Here is an 18,735-nt window from a genome sequence, read left to right on the forward strand (position 1 = left end):
GGGTTGACAGGGCTGTTTGTTTTGCCGTTGTCTTTCCCGGTGCGTAGGTCGATGCCAGGTGGTCTGTCTGGTTTCATTTCTTTGTTGAGACTTTGTAGCAATTGATACAACTGAGTGGCTTGCTAGGCCATTTCTGAGGGCAGTTAAGAGTCAACCGCATTGCTGTGGCTCTGGAGTTACATGTAGGCCAGACCAGGCAAGGATGGCAGATTTCCTCCCCTAAGGGACATTGGTGAACCAGATGGTTTTTCTGACAATCGACAATGGTTTCATGGTCTTAATTCCAGATACTTTTTACTTTTTAAATACATTTAATACAAGCCAAATATTTCATTAACAAGTTATAGAAGATGCTTACTCATTTATATATTAATAGATCAACTTCAATTGGTAAAATCAAAATACATATTTACACTTTGGACGCTGAGGGAGTGAGTGGCTTTCAGAGTTAATGTTGTGAGCGATCAGCATGCACCTCACTTCACTTGCCCTTGCTTTAAGTGCGTAACATTGGTGTGACTGATAAAAACTACGCAGTTGGAAATCAGAGGAATGTGGCAACCCTGCACGTGGGCAAGTCAACAAAATGTCTCATGAGCCACACTCAAAAGCCAGATGGCCCGCATGTTATGTGGAGGAAAGAAAAAAAAATTAACTGTGGTTTTGATTTCTGGTGAAGCCTGCTGTTATATGCTACCAAAGGCCCCACGTGAAAATGGATTGTTGGTGAACTACATTTTAGCACACATCAGTGCTTCCAGGAAGGTAGAAAATTGGAGAACAGAAATTTTTCAATAATAATATATGTAGGCATTAAAGGCCAGTTGGAAATTCACACAGGACAAGTTCACAACAGGTCAGGTTAGACTGCTGAAGGGAAGAGATGGCCTAATTCCCCCCACATGTCCAGCTCAGCCTGGCAAGAATTTTCCTACCCCTACTGTTTGGAAATTCTTACTCGCTGTGTGTGTCTGAAATTGCAGGTTTGCGTATAAAGCAATTAGAGAGCTGAGAAATTCAGGCGAGATTGAAGTGTGTAAACAAAACTTGTTTGTGTTCTAAATCTCATCTGATTCCTGATTGTGCAGTGACCTTCATAAACTGTTTAAATGGAAAACTTTCTTTCAGGTTTTGGATCAAGTAAACAACTCTTAGCTTGTATGAATTAATTTGAACAGTGAAATTCAACAGTTTCACTTACATAGCCTCTTTAACAGAGTAAAACATACAAAGGTGCTCCATAAGCCTATTCAAACAAAATTTGACGAATCTACAGAAGCAGATATCAGACAGGTTATATAAAGAGGTAGATTTTAAGGAGTGTCTTAAAGGAGAAGGAGGTAGAGAGGTTAAAGAAAGGAATTCCAGAGGTTACAGCCTAGACAGCTGGAGGTGGGGCCATCAATCATGGAGTGATGAATTTAGGGAAGGAGCATGAGGCCAGAATTAGAGGGATGCAGAGATCTTTGAGAACGGATGAGGTTATAGAGGTGAGACTTGAGAGGGATTTGAAAACAATAAGAATTTTTAAAAAGAGGTATTGTCAAATGAGGAGCAATCACAGGAGTGACAGGACTTGATGTGACTTGGGATACAGGTGGCCGTTTTGGATGAGTTGAAGTTTATGAAGAGTGGAGGGCCGACTGTAAAAGCATTGGAATAATGATGTCGAGAGGCAACAATGACATGGGCAAGGGTTTCTGCAGCAGATTAGCCAAAGCAGGGGCAGTGATGCTACTGTTATGGGGATCATCAGTACAATTTGTTTACATTCTGGGGACAGTGCCCAGTTTGAAAGTGAGGCTAGCAGTGTAGTTCTTGGGATTAACATGCTGACATTCATTGTGCTGTTAACTTTGTGTAGTTTATACTTTTTCTTTCTTTGGAGGAGGTCTGTGTGTTGTGAGATGGGGTGTGGTTTGCACTGTGTAGATCTGCATGATTCATTTGGAGGTAGTGGTGCATATCATGCTGGGTGAGGTACAAATTGTTGGTAGTTGGAAGGATATAATTTGGCCAGTGTGTAAGAGCTGGTTTTGAAATGCAGTATTTATTTGCATTTTAAAATCATAAGCACCAAAAAGCATGGAAATTAAGCATGGAAAATGAGTTTGTGGGAAAGAGTTGAACCTATTAGGGTAATACTCTTGCAAGTGGGCATTGCCCAATCATAAAAACTCCACATTGAGAGATAAATTTGCCAGAAAAACCTAACATTACTGTATCTCTATTTGTAATTAGCCAATAGTAACTGTGGCTTTTCATTGAATGGCTACAGTACAGAAGATGCCTATTTAATCTGTTGTGTCTATGTCAGTATTCTGCAAAAACAACTCAACTAGTCTCATTTCCCAGATCATTCCCCATAATCATTAACATTTTTTCTCTTCTATCCAAAACATAAAGACAAGCGTTAGCTGCAAGCACTGTTGCAGTTTGAACTTGGGATCTCCTATTTCCAAGGCTGGTGCTTTAAGCAATGAGCTTTTGAGTGGGGTAAGATGGAAAGGTCTTAGTTGTGCTGGATCTAGTTATTTTACTGCACCACAGAAACAACTATGTGGCATTTTATTGACTTAGTGCTGCAAATAAATGTCTATATTTTTATTTTCTTTTTAATTAGAAAGATACTCCACATGTTTCTGCTGCCACCTTGTGGGAAATGTTTTCCCACATTTTAGGAAAAAACTAATTCACCTACCTCCTAGTACAAGCATCAGTGACTTTCAGAATCAGTATGAGAAATTGCTTCTGAATGTCATATAATCAATCTAGTTATATGAATTTTAAAAAAATATTGGGATGTGCACTGGTTAAGGCTGGTATTTATTGTCCATTCCTATTTGCTCGAGAAGTGAATGGGGCCTCTTTAACCTCTTCAGTCTGTGCAATAATTAAGGGCAGCACTGTGGCACATTGATTAGCACTGCTGCCTCACACCACCAGGCAGCTGGGTTCAATTCCGACCTCGGGTCACTATCAGTGTGGAGTTTGCACGTTCTCCCAGTGTCTGTGTGGGTTTCCTCCAGGTTCCTCCCACACTCTAAAGATGTGCGGGTCAGGTGGAGTGGCCATGCTAAGTTGCCCCTTAGTGTCCCAAGATGTGTAGGTTAGGGGGTTAAATATGTGGGGTTATGGAGAGAGAGTGTGGGAGGGATGCTCTTTCAGAGAGTCGGTGCAGACTCAATGGGCCGAATGGTGTCCTTCTGCACTGTAGGGATTCTATGTAGTTCCACAGTGCTGTTAGGTTGAGTGTTCTTGGATTTTGACTAATAGGCCATGAAGGGACAATAATATATATCCAAGGCACAATGAAAGATGACTTGGGTGGGGTGGCAGTGAAAACGTGGAGGTATTGATTTCTTAAACATCTGATGATCTTGTCCTTCAAGTTGGTGGTGGTGGTGGAGGCCAGTTTTGGAAGATACTGCCAAGCTGGGTGCAAAGCTGGGATGCAAAGCTGGGCTGAAAAATGGCAAATGGAGTTTAACCCTGATAAATGTGAGGTGATTCATTTTGGTAGGACTAATTTAAATGTGGATTACAGGGTCAAAGGTAGGGTTCTGAAGACTGGAGGAACAGAGAGATCTTGGGGTTCATATCCACAGATCTCTAAAGGTTGCCACTCAAGTGGATAGAGCTGTGAAGAAGGCCTATAGTGTGTTAGCTTTTATTAACAGGGGGTTGGAGTTTAAGAGCCGTGGGGTTATGCTGCAACTGTACAGGACCTTGGTGAGACCACATTTGGAATATTGTGTGCAGTTCTGGTCACCTCACTATAAGAAGGATGTGGAAGCGCTGGAAAGAGTGCAGAGGAGATTTACCAGGATGCTGCCTGGTTTGGACGGTAGGTCTTATGAGGAACGGTTGAGGGAGCTAGGGCTGTTCTCTCTGGAGCAGAGGAGGCTGAGGGGAGACTTAATAGAGGTTTATAAAATGATGAAGGGGCTAGATAGAGTGAACGTTCAAAGACTATTTCCTCGGGTGGATGGAGCTATTACAAGAGGGCATAACTATAGGGTTCGTGGTGGGAGATACAGGAAGGATATCAGAGGTAGGTTATTTACGCAGAGAGTGGTTGGGGTGTGGAATGGACTGCCTGCAGTGATAGTGGAGTCAGACAGTTCAGGAACATTTAAGCGGTTATTGGATAGGCACATGGAGCACACCAGGATGATAGGGAGTGGGATTGCTTGATCTTGGTTTCAGATAAAGCTCGGCACAACATCGTGGGCCGAAGGGCCTGTTCTGTGCTGTACTGTTCTATGTTCTAAAAAAGCCAGCAATTAATCACTGGAGGATTCAGTCATACTAATGTAACTAAATTTCAAGGGGAGATGGTTAGGTGTTCTCTTGTTGAAGGTGTCCACTGCCTGGCTCTTGAGCAAGACAAACGTTACTTCCATTTGTCTCTTGAAAGTAAAGAATCCCAGCTCTTTCAGCCTATCTAGCGAATTAAGATGTTTGAAATTGGGAATTAATCTTGTGGTCTTTCTCTGCACCCTTTCAATATTGGTTACAGTAGAACGAGACTAAAATGAAAGACATTCTGAGGCCAAGCCAATGTATTATACAGGGATATTGTAGTGAATTGTTCTGTAAATAAAGCCCATCACCCTATTAGTTTTAACTTTTATTTCCATGGCAGTGCTCATGGACTTTAATAAATTGCTGGAGCATAGGAAAAAGATTCTTCTTTTGTAAAGGTGTTTTGTGGTATACCTGCCCATAATTTAATGAGTCCAGGAAACCACCCTTATTTTCAAAATCCTTCCATGGTCCTACCCTCTCTATCCCCTATAACCTCCTCAGCCAATTAACCCTCCAAATATCAATGCTCTTCCAATTCTTACTTCTTGTGCATTCCTATTGCCACCATTAGCAGCTCCAACTACACCGCCCTGTCTCTCAGCTTTGGCATTCCTTCCCTAAGCATCTCTCCTATCAAGGTGCTCCTTAAAATGAACCTCTGACGAGGTTTTTGGGCACCTGCCCTACTCGGTGTCAAATTTTGTTGATACTGCTCCAATGGGCACAATACAAATGCAATTTTTAAATGTAATTTGCCAATCACAGGCCAATCCCCAGCCATCAAAAGCTAAAAAAAACTATTTGCCTACAGCCAATAAACTTAGGGAGAAAACACCCTAAAGAAGAAACAAACATCTTTTCTAAGGGTTCATGAACATTTCCTTTAGGACGGTATTAGTTGCATGTTTGGATAGTTCAGATATTCTTTTAACATAATTACATCAGGGAGCAAATTTTCAAAGTGAAGCCGTCAACTTTTTCAGGATTTTCGCAGCAGAACACGAGAGAAATTCACCTCTCTCTGAATTACAAAAATAGAAAACTAATTTTCTCTCTTGCTAAAAGGAGAATCATAGTTTGCTTTTTGTTTTTGCACTAGCCAGAAACCTTTCTTTCAAGCGACTGCATTCATCTTCAAAAATCTCTGTACTTGCTTAAAATAGTTCTGGTGAGTAACAACTTGGTGACTCGCTCTTTACATCAAATGAATGAAAAGCAGCTGGGGTGCAGTCATTCACTTTTAAACTTTTCCTAATCTGAATTTCACTAGAAACAAGGGGCCCGAGTTTTTCTGTTTTGTTCGGAAGAACCTTTGTTGAGTTGAATACTTTTTGCTGTAATGATGGTTTGGTAAGCTTTCCTGCAGGTGGCCTTTTCATGTATAGGTGGCCCCTGCATTGATTGCTGCTGTCATTCTCTTTGTTGCCCTCTGTTGTAGCCTTGGAATCAGCAGTTTCCATAGCAGCACTGGCATATGACACATGTGTAAATAGTTTAACCCCTCGTGATTTGTTTATATTAAAGGCACAAGATAAATGAGATGACATTATTTGGGTTTTGGTTGCCGAAGGTGGAATCCATTCATCAGAGTCACTCTCAGAAGATTTGCTAATTGGACTGTTGCTTAACAAAGAGGAATTTAATGCAACAGAGACTTGGTTGCTCCCAGACTGCGGTAGAATCACATTGTGGATTGGGAGCGATTGCTGTTTAAGTTGACTATTTTGTCTTTGTCTAAAAGCAGCTGGCCTTGGACTTGGCCTAACATAGGGTGTCCTTTTGAGAGTTTTCGTTCCTCTCCCCTTCAAAAGATTTAAACTTTGAAATCTTGAAACAGGCGTAGACTGAGAAAATGGGACAAAGTCCCCTGAGTCTGAAAAGTCATGTTCAGACAAGTTCAGTGAATCATTCTCTGGAGAATTATTACTGTTTTGTTTTTTCACAGCAGCAGCAGCTCCATTTAAACATTGGGAAATATTAGACTGCTGCTCACTCAGCTTACAGTTTGTCTCATTGAATGCTTTAGATGTAGATGTCGGTTTAGATGGAACGCACAGGTTTGTTTTGAAACATATTGAAGGTTCCTCTTTATTACCTCCAGTATCATTGAAGAGATCTCCAGAGACGTTGTACTCTTGCTCAGTGGGGTTGATGCACATATTTTGGAATGAGATGTTTGTACAGAGATTAAAAGTAGATGACAGTTGAGATCTACTTGCAGGTTTAATGTCACATGCATCTACACGGCATCTTTTAATGCATATTTGATCTTGAAACTCATTGTGAATTTTTTTCTTTACTTTTTTCACAGAATGGAGTAGAGTTGAAAAATCAAACTTATTCAGTAAATAAGACTCATTTGTAGTGTAAAAGGGATCTGTGAGCTTGTTAACTTCAGTAGCTTTATGTTCAGACAGAAAACTTGAATATTCACCCATCTGCTCCACTTCAAGGTTGTGCAGATTTGGTTCACACATCTGAGCATGTTTGGCACTGCAATTACCTGCACTTCCAGGGTTTACAAAGATATTGCAAATCTGCACAACTGCCTCCTGATTGGGAGTGTGCACATCAATGGGAATAGAGCCATCATCTGAGCACAATGGTGATGCTGTTGCTCGACATAACTCATTTCCTATGATAGTATCACTTTTGAAACCATCGACTATCTCATTTAAGAGAGCCTTTGGATTGTTAGAATCAACATGGTTTTTTCTAGTTCCAGTTAAATTACAGTTAGTAAAATCTGTATACACATCTCTGGTTCTGGAATTCTGCTCTCGCATTCCATTGGGAAGGTTATCAGGTTCGGGATTTTGCAAACTACAGGAATGTACGGAACCACCAACAGCACTCACACAAGTGAGCAATGCAATTTTCTCGTCACATCTTTGGTGATTTGCTTCCACCTTTGCTAAAAATTCATTTAGGCTTTCTGAAAACGGTAAGTCATCCCATAATATAGCATCATTGTCCTCCGTTGGGAACTTGTCCTGTGTGAATTTCCAACTGTCCTCTAGTAAACAATAAGATTTATCAACAGGCTGAAACTCAACACGGTCTTTGCCATTAGTCAATGGGTCCTCAGGCTTTTGCATGTAACATCTTTGTGTATCAAAACTAGACTTGAAGCAGTCTTCCTGTAATTCATCAAAGCTGGTACTATAATATTGACCTGTACAGTCATTAGTTGATAACCTTTGTATTTCCAAACTTGATGGGAGACTCAGGATTGCATTTGTACTACAGCTGTTGATATCACTGCTATTTTGTGAAGCTGAAGTAGAAAAAGCTGACAAGATACTTTTATGATTCTTCCTGTTCTGGCTTGCCTCCTCTACATGGCAAGGGAGGCTGATGTTCCATTTTGAACCAAACCTGCTAGTTTCTGCTGTTGAAAGTTCTCCTATAGTAATACAATCAACAGAGCATAAAGCAAGCGTAAAATCCTGTAGCCAAGGATTTGATAATCGGTTAGCAACATTTAACTGCGTGAAGGATTGAGTGTTACCAGATAACAAACTTGTCAAGCTCTTTGTCATGGTACTGGATTGGTCAACAGCAATAAAAGGACTGTCAGATAGTAGTGGAATGGGAAACAAATCTTGGATACTCTCTGAGTCCAATAGCTTCTTGTAATAATTGATAACAGTACATCCATAGACTGCAGTGTTTGGCACTGCAATCTGGCAGGCTACCAGGTGCTTTTTGTATTTATTCTTGTTGATGGTAGTGTGTAAGGGACTCAGAGATGACAACTTGATGCCAGATACAAATTCAGATGCCTGTGAATTCAAAAAAAAAATCTGAAATGGAATAAGTTTAAGATTTAACTACAAATATAAAATCTGATTATATAAATCTACAATCTTAAATATAATCTAAAATGTAAAGACATTAAATTGCAGCTGAACATTTCCAGAACATTGCAAAATCGACATTTATATTCACCAAACTCCCTCCCTAAACTTTGAAGTACTCAAATATTTTTTTTTAAACTACAAAAACATATTCCAGAACAACAAAACATGTTTTTAAGTGCAGCCACTTCTCACATTCATATTTCTTTCAAAAAACCCTCAATATGAATTTGACTGGCTGCAAAAGAAATTGGATCTGAAAATTCCACCCAACGTATAGGTGATTAACCCGACTAAAACAGGGCAAGCCACCTTCATTCTGACCAATATTTTAACTATGTTTATTGCAACTATGCAGCATTTATATTGGTTCACTATATATCTACAAGAGACCTGGACTGTTTCCTGGCTGGGGCTGAAATTGCATCATACACAAGGGAGGTGGCAAGTAATCCAAGCCATTTTCAATGGTCTTCCTGACTAGACTCCATTGCTTCGAGGGACTGAAGAGGAATTTTCCAGACTTCCTCCCCTGTTAATAAGCCTTGGGTTTTTAAACATCACTTGGATTAATTATTTTTAATCACTATGAAATTATTGGGAGAAAGGATCTGTTCTCTCACCAGAGACAGGAAATTGTTTTGACTCTGGATTTCTAAAGAAGAAGCACATTCCTATCGGATAAAGTGCAGAAATTACCTTCACTCCGAAGATAAAGCTTCTCCCAATAAAGCAGTGTTCCACAGCCTGGATGAGCAAATCCTGAGCCTTAACTCCCTCTGGTTTTTGCAATTTATTTTTCAAATCTTCACAGTACCTATTTAAATTTGAAGATGCTGCATGATTAGAAGGAAGGAGAGTAATGGATCAACATAACCCGATTAGTGTCATCAGAGCTACACTTAGAAAATCATGTTGATGGGCTAGGGCTTGTGCCACAACTATCAAAAGCATTACATATGCAAATCTGCACAACATGAAGTTAGCCATGTTGCAGGAAACATAACATAATATCAGTGAGAATACGAAACACAAAACTTCAGAGAAAATAATAACCTACAAGAATGAGATTAACAATAGTTAAGAGTTGCAAGTCTGTACACCTCCAAAATTATTACAAAGTCTGCAATTGTTGCATATGGTGTAGGATTAACACATAAATGTATTCATTTTCCTGCCAACAGCAGCTCAGTGTGAATACCAGTGTACCCTGTATTGCTGATGTGCTGAAACAACAGTATTGAATTATTAACTGTATAATTATTACCTTATTCCTCAAAAATATAGTCAGTGCAGCAAAGAATGTCAAAGTTTGATGCATTGTGTTTTTGTTACGAGACTAGTACTGATTCAGAAACAAGAGTTCAAATCCAACCATATAAATTTAGTTAATTAAATAAAAGTTGAATACAAAGCTGGTATCCATAATGGCAAAAATGAAATTAAAGTGTCATAAAAACCCATCTGGTTCACTAATATCCATCCAGGAGGGGACCTTTCCCAGTATAGCCCATAGCATAGAAATGTGGCTGACTGCAAACTGCTGCCTGAAATGGCCAAGCAACCCACAGTCAAATCAGACCGTTAAAAAATAGTCTAATTAAAAAAAAAATGGACAGACTGCCTGGCATTGACATAGGCACAGGGATGACAAAGACACACCCAGTCCAGCCAACTCCACAGTTCTCCTCACTAACATTTGGGCACTTATGACAAACTTGGATGAGCTGATCCACAGACTAGTGAAGCAACAGCCTGACATAGTCATTCACACAGCATCGCACCTTGCAGCCAGTGTCCCACAAAAAGCAGCACGTTTACCGAATATTCTACTTTCTAAATGAATAGGTATTTTCATGTTTGTACACTGCTTTGTGTGCTGATCATGGTGTTCATTAAATGTGCCAAATAACAAGCACTAACTACTTGCCAGCAAAATGATCCTTAACACTACATGTTCACACACTCATGGCTTGTGTTGTACTCTGGCACTCATCGCTCATAATCCTTTTTCTGACATATTCCTTTTATATCTCTTTGCAGAACAAGATCGTTCATCACAATGAGACATCACTTGCATGGCCCTGACAAACCGCTGTATTAAAGAAAAACTGTATTTAATAAGCTACCTGATCAAATAGATGTTCTGAGCGACAAACTAAATAATCTTCAATTAAAAACTGCAACCTGATTTTTGCCACTCTAGTTTTGACTATGGATATTGTTGTTAAAGATTTTTGTGTTATTATTGAAGTTTCTGTTTCTACAGGTTGAATAGAAATACGGATATTTCTGTATTTTGGGTCATCCATTCTCTCTATTCTGAACGTAGCACGTATTTTAAAATTTTGTAATGTCCCCACCTGGGAAATGCGCAGGTCGCATTTCTTTCAGCATTCAAAATACTTTAGATTTTATTCTTAACTTAGATTGTTAAAGAAATCTAATTATTATGATACATAAAGTTATTCTTTGACTATAATTAATGAAACTTTACATTTTATAATCAGGCCTGAAGGTGTTAGCAAGACTATTTAAAAGATTAAATTTTTACCTGTGTAGGTGTCCTGCTGTTGTCCCAAAATAAGGTTCGAGACAGCTCCCAAAAACAGTAATGTTAAATATGTCATTCCTCCTGGCAACTTTAACAGAAAGTCTGTATCTGTAATTTGCATCCTGTGCTGTGGACACACAGGCATGTTTTGGGCAATGGAACCTACAGAAGAATTGGTGGATAGAAGATCACTATAATTCAGTTTTCACAATGCACGCATTTCTTATGCTTCAAGCATTACATAGTAAACTGCACTGCACACCTGGAGACTGGGAGAATTGAATGCACATGTACACATTCACCCACCATTGCCAATGACCTTAAAAAGAAAACTTTCACGAGCAAAAAACTACACTTGGTTTGTTTTAATGTCAAAAGGATGCAATTGTCAAGATGCTTATTTCAAATTCACTTGGAACTTCCGTAGGCACAGAAATGAAATGAAAATAATTCAGTCAGGCCTTAGAAATGGGAAATGTGAATTAAAAACTTTACAGAAGGTTACTTTGTACTAAAGTTTTTAAGATTTGTTATTGAAATGTCACATTGCTGGCAAAGCAAGTATTTATTGCCTATCTTTAATTGCCCTCAAGATGGTGGTGGTAAACCCCTTTTTGAACCACAGCAGTCCATGGTGTGGCGCAGATATACCTACAGCGCTGTTAAGAAGGGAGTTCTTGGATTTGATCCAGTAACAAAATATTTCCAAGTCAGGATGGTGCTTGGTTTGGAGCATAACTTGAAGTTGATGGTGTCCCCATGCATTTGTTGCCCTCGTCCTTAGGTGGTAGTGGTCGTGGATATGAAAATTGCCTTCGAAAGAGCATTTGAGAGTTCCTGCAGTGCGTCTTGTAGATGGTACACACTGCTGCCATTGTGTGTCAGCGGTGGAGAGAGTGGATGTTTAATTTGATGGATGGGGTGCCAATTAAGTGGGTTGCTTTGTCTTGGATGCCATGAAGCCTCTTGTTTTGTTGTTGCAGCAGCACTCATCCGGGCAAGTGGAGAGTTTTCCATCACATCTTCACTTGTGCTTTTTAGATGGTGTAAAGACTTTGAGAGTCAGATGGTGAGTTAATCACCATAGAATTCCCAGCCTCTGATCTGCTCTTGTAGCCACAGAAGCAGTTCATGTCCAAATGCAGCAAAACTTGGATAATATTCAGGCTTGGGCCGGCAACTGGCAAGTAACATTCGCGCCATACAAGTGGTAGACAATGACCATCTCCAACAAGAGAGGATGTAACCATCACCCCATGACATTCAATGGCATTACCATCACTGAGTCCCCCCCAATCGCTGAATCCCCCTTATCAATATCCTGGGGGTTACCATTGACCAGAAATTGAACTGGACTAGCTATGCAAATACTGTGGCTACAAGAACAGGTCAAAGGCTAGGAATCCTGTGGTGAGTAACTCACAACCTGACTCCCCAAAGCTTGTCCACCACCTGGAAGGCACAAATCAGGAGTGTAATGGAATACTTTCCACTTGCCTGAACAAATGCAGCTCCAACAACACTCAAGAAGCTCAACGCCATCCAACACAAAGCAGCTTGCTTGATTGCTACCCCTTCCACAAACATTCAACCTCCCCACCTCCGACGTAGTGGCAGCCATGTGTACCATCCACAAGATGCACGGCAGGAACTCACCAAGGTTCTTTAGGCAGTACCTTCCAAACCCACGACCATTACCATCTAGGACAACAGCAGGAGATATCTGGCAACAGCACCACCTAACAGCATTGTGGGTGTACCTACACCTCAAGGACTGCAGTGGTTCAAGAAGGCAGCTCTCCTTCACTTTCTGAAGAGCAACTAGAAATGGGTAATGCATGCTGACCTAGCCAGCGACATCCAGTAAAACGAATAAAAAGATATATATATAGCTGGTCCAGTTCAGTTTCTGATCAATGGTAACCCCCAGGATGTTTATGGTGGGAGATTCAGCGATGGTAATGTTATTGAATGTCATGAGGAGATGGTTAGATTCTATCTAGTTGGAGATGATCAATGTCTTGCACTTGTGTGGCATTTATGCCATTTATTATTCCAAGCCCAAATTTAGTCTATGTCTTGCTGCAGGTGGGCATGGACTGATTTAGTATCGAAACACATGTAATCATTAGTGAACATCCCCACTTCTGAACATACGTTGGAAGCAAGGTCATCAATGAAGCAGCAGAAGACGTTTGAGCTTAGGGCACCAACCTAGAAACTGCTACCAGCGATATCTTTGAGCTGACACGATTGGCCTAAAACAATCACAACCATTTTCCTTTTTGCGAGGTATGACTCCAACCAATGGAGAGTTTTTCCTTCTTCAGACTCAATTATTTCAATGTCTCTCGGTCAGCTTTTCTTCCTCCACACCTGTAAACTTAAACTCAACCAAAATTCTATTGCAATTATCCTAGTTCACACAAAGTCACGTTCACCCATCACCCACGGTGATCGCCATTCTCCACTGACTCTGGGGTTCAGCAGGACCTTGAATTAAAAATTCTCATTCCAGTGTTCAAATGCCTCCATGGCCTTGCCCATCCCTATCTCTGTAATCTTCTCCAGCCCCGCAGCCCTCTGTAAACTCTGTTTCTCCAATTCCCAATGGCCTTTATTGGTGGCCATGCCTTTAGCTGTCCTGGTCCCAAGTTCTGAATTTCTCCATTATCTTCTCTGCTCCTGCCTCGCTCTCCTCCTTAAATCCTATCTCCTTGCAAGATTCTGTCGCATGTCTTAATATCACCTCCTTGTGACTCGATGGCCAATTTTCCTGCACTACAACAGTATTGGCTATAAAATGTTTAGGGGCACTATATAAATGCAAGCCTTTCTTTTTTTGGGCTAATAACACTTCTGTGAAAATCATTAGGGTGTTTTACTATATCACTATATAAATGCAAGTTTTGTCTTTAAATGTTGTTGATTGAGAATAGATGGTTCAGACACCAAAATAAATTTTTTTGAATTATGCCATTGGATCTTTCACATTCACTTGAACAGGCATTTTTGTTGGCATAATATCTCATCACAAGGGTGCCATTGAAACAAACAGCATTCCCTCAGTACCACACTGAAATACTGGCCTATATTGTGTGCCAGTCATTGATGGGGACTTGAACCCATCGGACATGATTTATATTCCCCCATTGTTTCTTGTGACTTATTGGGTTAGCTTATGAAATATAAATTCTATTCCCAGGTCATTATAGATTCTCCGGGATGCTACATAAAATGGAAAGTAACAATTATGCAGTGTTGATGTGTCAATTTTTCACAATGATAAACATGGGGTTAATCCAAGGATTTTTCATACAGTAAACTCCCAATCTTAATCTGATTGCCAAAATGAGAAATTTCTCACAGGGAAGAATTTCCCCAGAGTCGTCAGGGCGATTCTTTCAATATTTTCAAATGTAATTTTCAAATACGTTTTAGCCGGGTATATCAGAGGAACATAAACCAAGTTGTGTCAATCATCAAAGCTTCAAAGTGATGCGAGGTGTCAAAGTTGTAATTTAAAATGCAGAGGTTTAAATAGAGAAAGACAAATATGAAAAGGTACATAAAATTCAACAATGAAATATAATATTTTCATCTGAAAACACTTTGCCACCTTAACTTCATACCTGCCAACATTTAAAAATAACCGAGATCCACATTTGTGACAAGCTGGATATAGAAAACAAGTGTCATGAAGACATAATATTGAGGCAAGTACAAAGGATCTCTTCTCATTCATGAGGTTCCCTAGGAAAAAGGATACAACAGACGAACAAATAGTTAATAATGCATTTATAATTAATAACGTGTTTTCATTAGATTAAGTCAAAATAGTAAAATGCTTCAGTCAAAACGTTCAGATAAGGAATGGACAATAATTATTGGAGTGGGGCAATTGATAATAGACTGATACCTATTTGAACTTGTCTTCAGTACAAAACTGTTCAAGCTACAAAGCCTTGGCCATGGATTTCAGTTTCAAGCGCCACGTGATCAACGCTGTTTTCCTGCAACGTTGAATGAAACTGCAGAAGGAACCACAATATGATTACCCCAGCTGCTATCCATTTGAAATAAAACTGCTTTTCCTTAAATAAATCATAGGAAATTAATATGTGGCATAAAGGAACAAAGCACAGGTAAAACAGAGTTTCACTTACAAGTACCTTACATTGGATGACTCAAAGCATTTCGCAATCTACAAAGTATTTCAGAAGTGTATGCATTGTTACCTTGAGGGTAAATGTAGCAGCAATTTGCATACTTCAAAGTCCCACAAACAGGAATAAGATAAATGGCCAGTTAAATACTCTTTGGTTGTTTGAAACTCTGAAAATTCCACTCAACCTAAACCAGTGTTCAAAACTGACTGGAACTTCCGGAATCTACACAAGCACACTTAAATTTGGAATTTCAGAGGTTGGTTTTACTGATTTTATGCTTCTCCATTGGGTGTTCTGTTGAACTCCCCATGCTGCAATCAATTAGAAATCACTGAACTGATAAGAACTTTCCCTTTTATGCTATTAAATTAAATATTGGAAAGACTGAAGCCACTGTTTTCAGTCCCTGTAACAGACTCTGTTCTGTAGCTACTGACCCCACTCCTCTCCCTGACAGCATTCTGAGATTAAGCCAGTCTGTTTGCAACCTTGGTATTATTTTTGATCCCAAGAAAAGCTTCTGACCTCATAAATGTCTATCACTATTTCCACGACTTTGTCCCCATCTCAGCTAATCTGTTTAAAGTTTTTAAAGTTTATCTATTAGCGTCACAAGTAGACTTACAGCAACACTGCAATGAAGTTACTGTGAAAATCTCCTAGTTGCCATGCTTCGGCACCTGTTCGGGTACACTGAGGGAGAATTTAGTATGGCCATTGCACCTAACCAACACATCTTTTGGACAGTGGGAGGAAACCGGAGCACCTGGAGGAAACCCACGCAGACACGGGGAGAACATGCAGGCTCTGCGCAGACAGTGACCCAAGCTGGGAATTGAACCCAGGTCCCTGGCACTGAGGCAGCAGTATAGTGTGCCACATGCCACCCCAATCTACTGCAGAAGCCTGCATGCATGGTACCTCTCAACTCGACTATTCCAACAGACTTCTGGCTGGCTTCCCACATTCCACCCTCTGTAAACACGAGGTCATCCAAAACTCTGGAGTCAACATTAAGTTGAACAATTTCAGACCAAAATCTCAGCACTCATTTTATTTCCTTTTCTTCTTCTGAGTTTTTTCTCTTTCTGTTAACAGCACACTATCTCAAGGCACATCTTTTGTTTCCTTTCTTGCCCCAAATCCATTCCCTTTTCCTCTGGAAGACTAATTATTCTGTAATTCAATCTGTCCTGTCGTCCATCCAAATCACATTCCTTCCCTGTCCCACTCACCCCTTGTTCAAAAATCTATTAGATCTCTCACTATTCCCCATTCAGATTAAAGCTCACTGACCTGAAATGTTCGTACTATCACTATTTCCGAACAATCACTGAAACAACTATATGATGACATCAACAAGTTCCATCCCACCATCAGACTCATTATGGACTACTCTCCGGAATCGGTTGCATTCGGCTGCAGGAAAGGATGTCCCGTGGCATGGTACATTGGGGAGACCAAGCAGACGCTGCACATCTCCATCAAGGACGGTCACCTCAACACTTCACCGTACCTCAAGCCTACAGATGACCTCACGGTGCTCCACTTCTCCAGCATCCACCCTAAGCATGTTAGAGAAGCCATCCCCTATGGACAAGCCCTCCATATACACAGGATCTGCTCAGATGAGGAGGATCGCAACAGACACCTCCAGACGTTGAAAGATGCCGTCATAAAAACAGGATATGGCGCTTGACTCATCGATCGACAGTTCCGACGCGCCACAGCGAAAAAGCACATCAACCTCCTCAGAAGGGCAGCACGGTAGCACAGTGGTTAGCACTGCTGCTTCACAGCTCCAGGGACCTGGGTTCGATTCCCAGCTAGGGTCACTGTCTGTGTGGAGTTTGCACATTCTTCTCGTGTCTGCGTGGGTTTCCTCCGGGTGCTCCGGTTTCCTCCCACAGTCCAAAGATGTGCGGGATAGGTTGATTGGCTATGCTAAAATTGCCCCTTAGTGTCCTGAGATGCGTCGGTTAGAGGTATTAGCGGGTAAATATGTAGGGATTTGGGGGTAGGGCCTGGGTGGGATTGTGGTCAGTGCAGACTCGATGGGCTGAACGGCCTCTTTCTGCACTGTAGGGTTTCAAAGATTCTTCTATGAAGACAAACACGGGACATGGCGGACAGAGTACCCTTCGTCATCCAGTACTTCCCTGGAGCGGAGAAGCTACGACACCTTCTCTGGAGCCTTCAACGTCATCGATGAAGACGAACATCTCGCCAAAACCATCCCCACACCCCCACTTTTCACCTTCAAACAACCGCACAACCTCAAACAGACCATTGTCCGCAGCAAACTACTCAGCCTTTAGGAGAACAGTGATCACGACACCACACAACCCTGCCACAGCAACCTCTGCAAGATGTGCCGGATCATCGACATGGATGCCATCATCTCACGTGAGAACACCATCCACCAGGTACACGGTACATACTCTTGCAACTCGGCCAACATTGTCTACCTGATACGCTGTAGGAAAGGATGTGCCAAGGCATGGTACATTGGGGGGACCATGCAGACGCAACGACAACGGATGAATGAACACCGCTCAACAATCACCAGGCAAGAGTGTTCTCTTCCTGTTGGGGAACACTTCAGCAGTCATGGGCATTCAGCCTGAGCTTCGGGTAAGCGTTCTCCAAGGCAGCCTTCACGACACACAATGCAGAATCACTGAGCAGAAACTGATTGCCAAGTTCCGCATACATGAGGACGGCCTCAACCGGGATCTTGGGTTCATGTCACACTATCTGTAACCCCCACGACTTGCCTGGAGACAATTCACATCTCTTTAACTTGTGCTTAACCCTCTCTCCACGCACATTGTCTGCACCTTTAAGACTTGATTACCTGTTAAGACTCACATTCCAACCATTATCTTGTAAATTGAGTTTGTGTCTTTATATGCCCTGTTTGTGAACAGAACTCCCACTTACCTGATGAAGGAGCAGCGCTCCGAAAGCTTCTGCTACCAAATAAATCTGTTGGACTTTAACCTGGTGTTGTGAGACTTCTTACTGCAATGTTAACTCAGTTTCTGTCTCTAACACAGGTCCTGCCATAACCTGCTGAGTATTTTCTGTTTTTTTATTTCATATTTCAGTATGTTCGTTCTGGTAAAATTATAGTTGCTGCTGTACAACCACCATGAGGGCGAGATGTGTGTGTTTGAACACCAGCTGACACTCACTTTTACATCGCTTTAGCCGCCAACTTTTAATGACTTTCATTTCTGAAAATCCCGCCGGAAGTGGTCCACCCAATGTGATTGTTCTCGTGTCCGCCGCCTTTTAGGTTCCCGGAAGCGAACAGTCCGGGCGCATTCCGTTCCGGCTGCCCCTCCCACCCCCCCCCCCCTTTACCGGAGAGTGGACAGGAATGGCGAATTGGGGGCTGAAGAAATCTCCCTGGCGGACCGGGTGATCGATCGGTGCCCACATCGTAAGAGTCGGTGCCAGAGGATGTTTGCGGGGTGTTGGGGAGCTCTCTTGGGGCGGATCGAGGCGGAGGCTGTGAAGTGGGAGTGAGTGTCCCGGGCCTCTGTTGGAGATGCAGAGTTTGTAGCTGAGCTGAGGGGCTGGGCACTCACTCTGCCCGGCACTGATGTGGGCAATGACCTGGCATTCCGGAATAGCACACTCTAATTTAATGTGAGTGATTTAACAGTGGGGCGCAGTAGACATTAATTAATGAGGTGATCAGGAGTCATTTAAAATATCCGGATGGTTGTAACTCTGGGAGGTGAAACGTCATTTGAATAAATGGCACAGAAGAGAAAAAAATGGGGACATGCCTAAACGGAGGAATGAGATCCTGTCACATTCCTGCACTCAC

The 18,735-nt window shown here is 41.4% G+C and overlaps 1 protein-coding gene across 5 annotated transcripts; it reads right to left on the reverse strand.

Annotated features, from left to right (window-relative positions):
- Positions 1-215: 215 nt before the first annotated feature.
- ddias (DNA damage-induced apoptosis suppressor) lies at positions 216-18,200 on the reverse strand. 5 transcript variants are annotated; one of them, XM_078221886.1, is made up of 6 exons: positions 18,092-18,200; positions 14,645-14,756; positions 14,358-14,478; positions 10,726-10,887; positions 8,871-8,988; positions 216-8,117 (listed from the first exon to the last, which is right to left on the reverse strand). In XM_078221886.1, exons 3-6 carry the CDS (start codon positions 14,468-14,470, stop codon positions 5,466-5,468), a joined length of 3,045 nt encoding a protein of 1,014 aa, XP_078078012.1. In that variant the 5' UTR covers positions 14,471-14,478; positions 14,645-14,756; positions 18,092-18,200; the 3' UTR covers positions 216-5,465. The 5 variants fall into 5 exon arrangements, with proteins under 5 accessions (XP_078078012.1, XP_078078013.1, XP_078078014.1 ...); XM_078221887.1 differs by lacking the exon at positions 18,092-18,200 and adding an exon at positions 17,838-18,031; XM_078221889.1 differs by having other exon boundaries at positions 217-8,096.
- Positions 18,201-18,735: the final 535 nt, after the last annotated feature.

The sequence above is a fragment of the Mustelus asterias genome, chromosome 10 (genome assembly GCF_964213995.1).
Source record: "Mustelus asterias chromosome 10, sMusAst1.hap1.1, whole genome shotgun sequence".
Taxonomy (NCBI): Eukaryota; Metazoa; Chordata; class Chondrichthyes; order Carcharhiniformes; family Triakidae; genus Mustelus; species Mustelus asterias.

What these genes read in the sequence shown, in the direction of transcription:
- ddias (XM_078221886.1), bottom strand. Translation starts at nt 14,470, where the DNA reads ATGAATGAGAAGAGATCCTTTGTACTTGCCTCAATATTATGTCTTCAT. An exon ending in TTATTTTTAAATGTTGGCAG is followed by an intron (nt 10,888 to 14,357) that starts GTATGAAGTTAA and finishes ATTCTTCTGTAG; the next exon opens with GTTCCATTGCCCAAAACATG. An exon ending in ACAGCAGGACACCTACACAG is followed by an intron (nt 8,989 to 10,725) that starts GTAAAAATTTAA and finishes AAATTTAAATAG; the next exon opens with GTACTGTGAAGATTTGAAAA.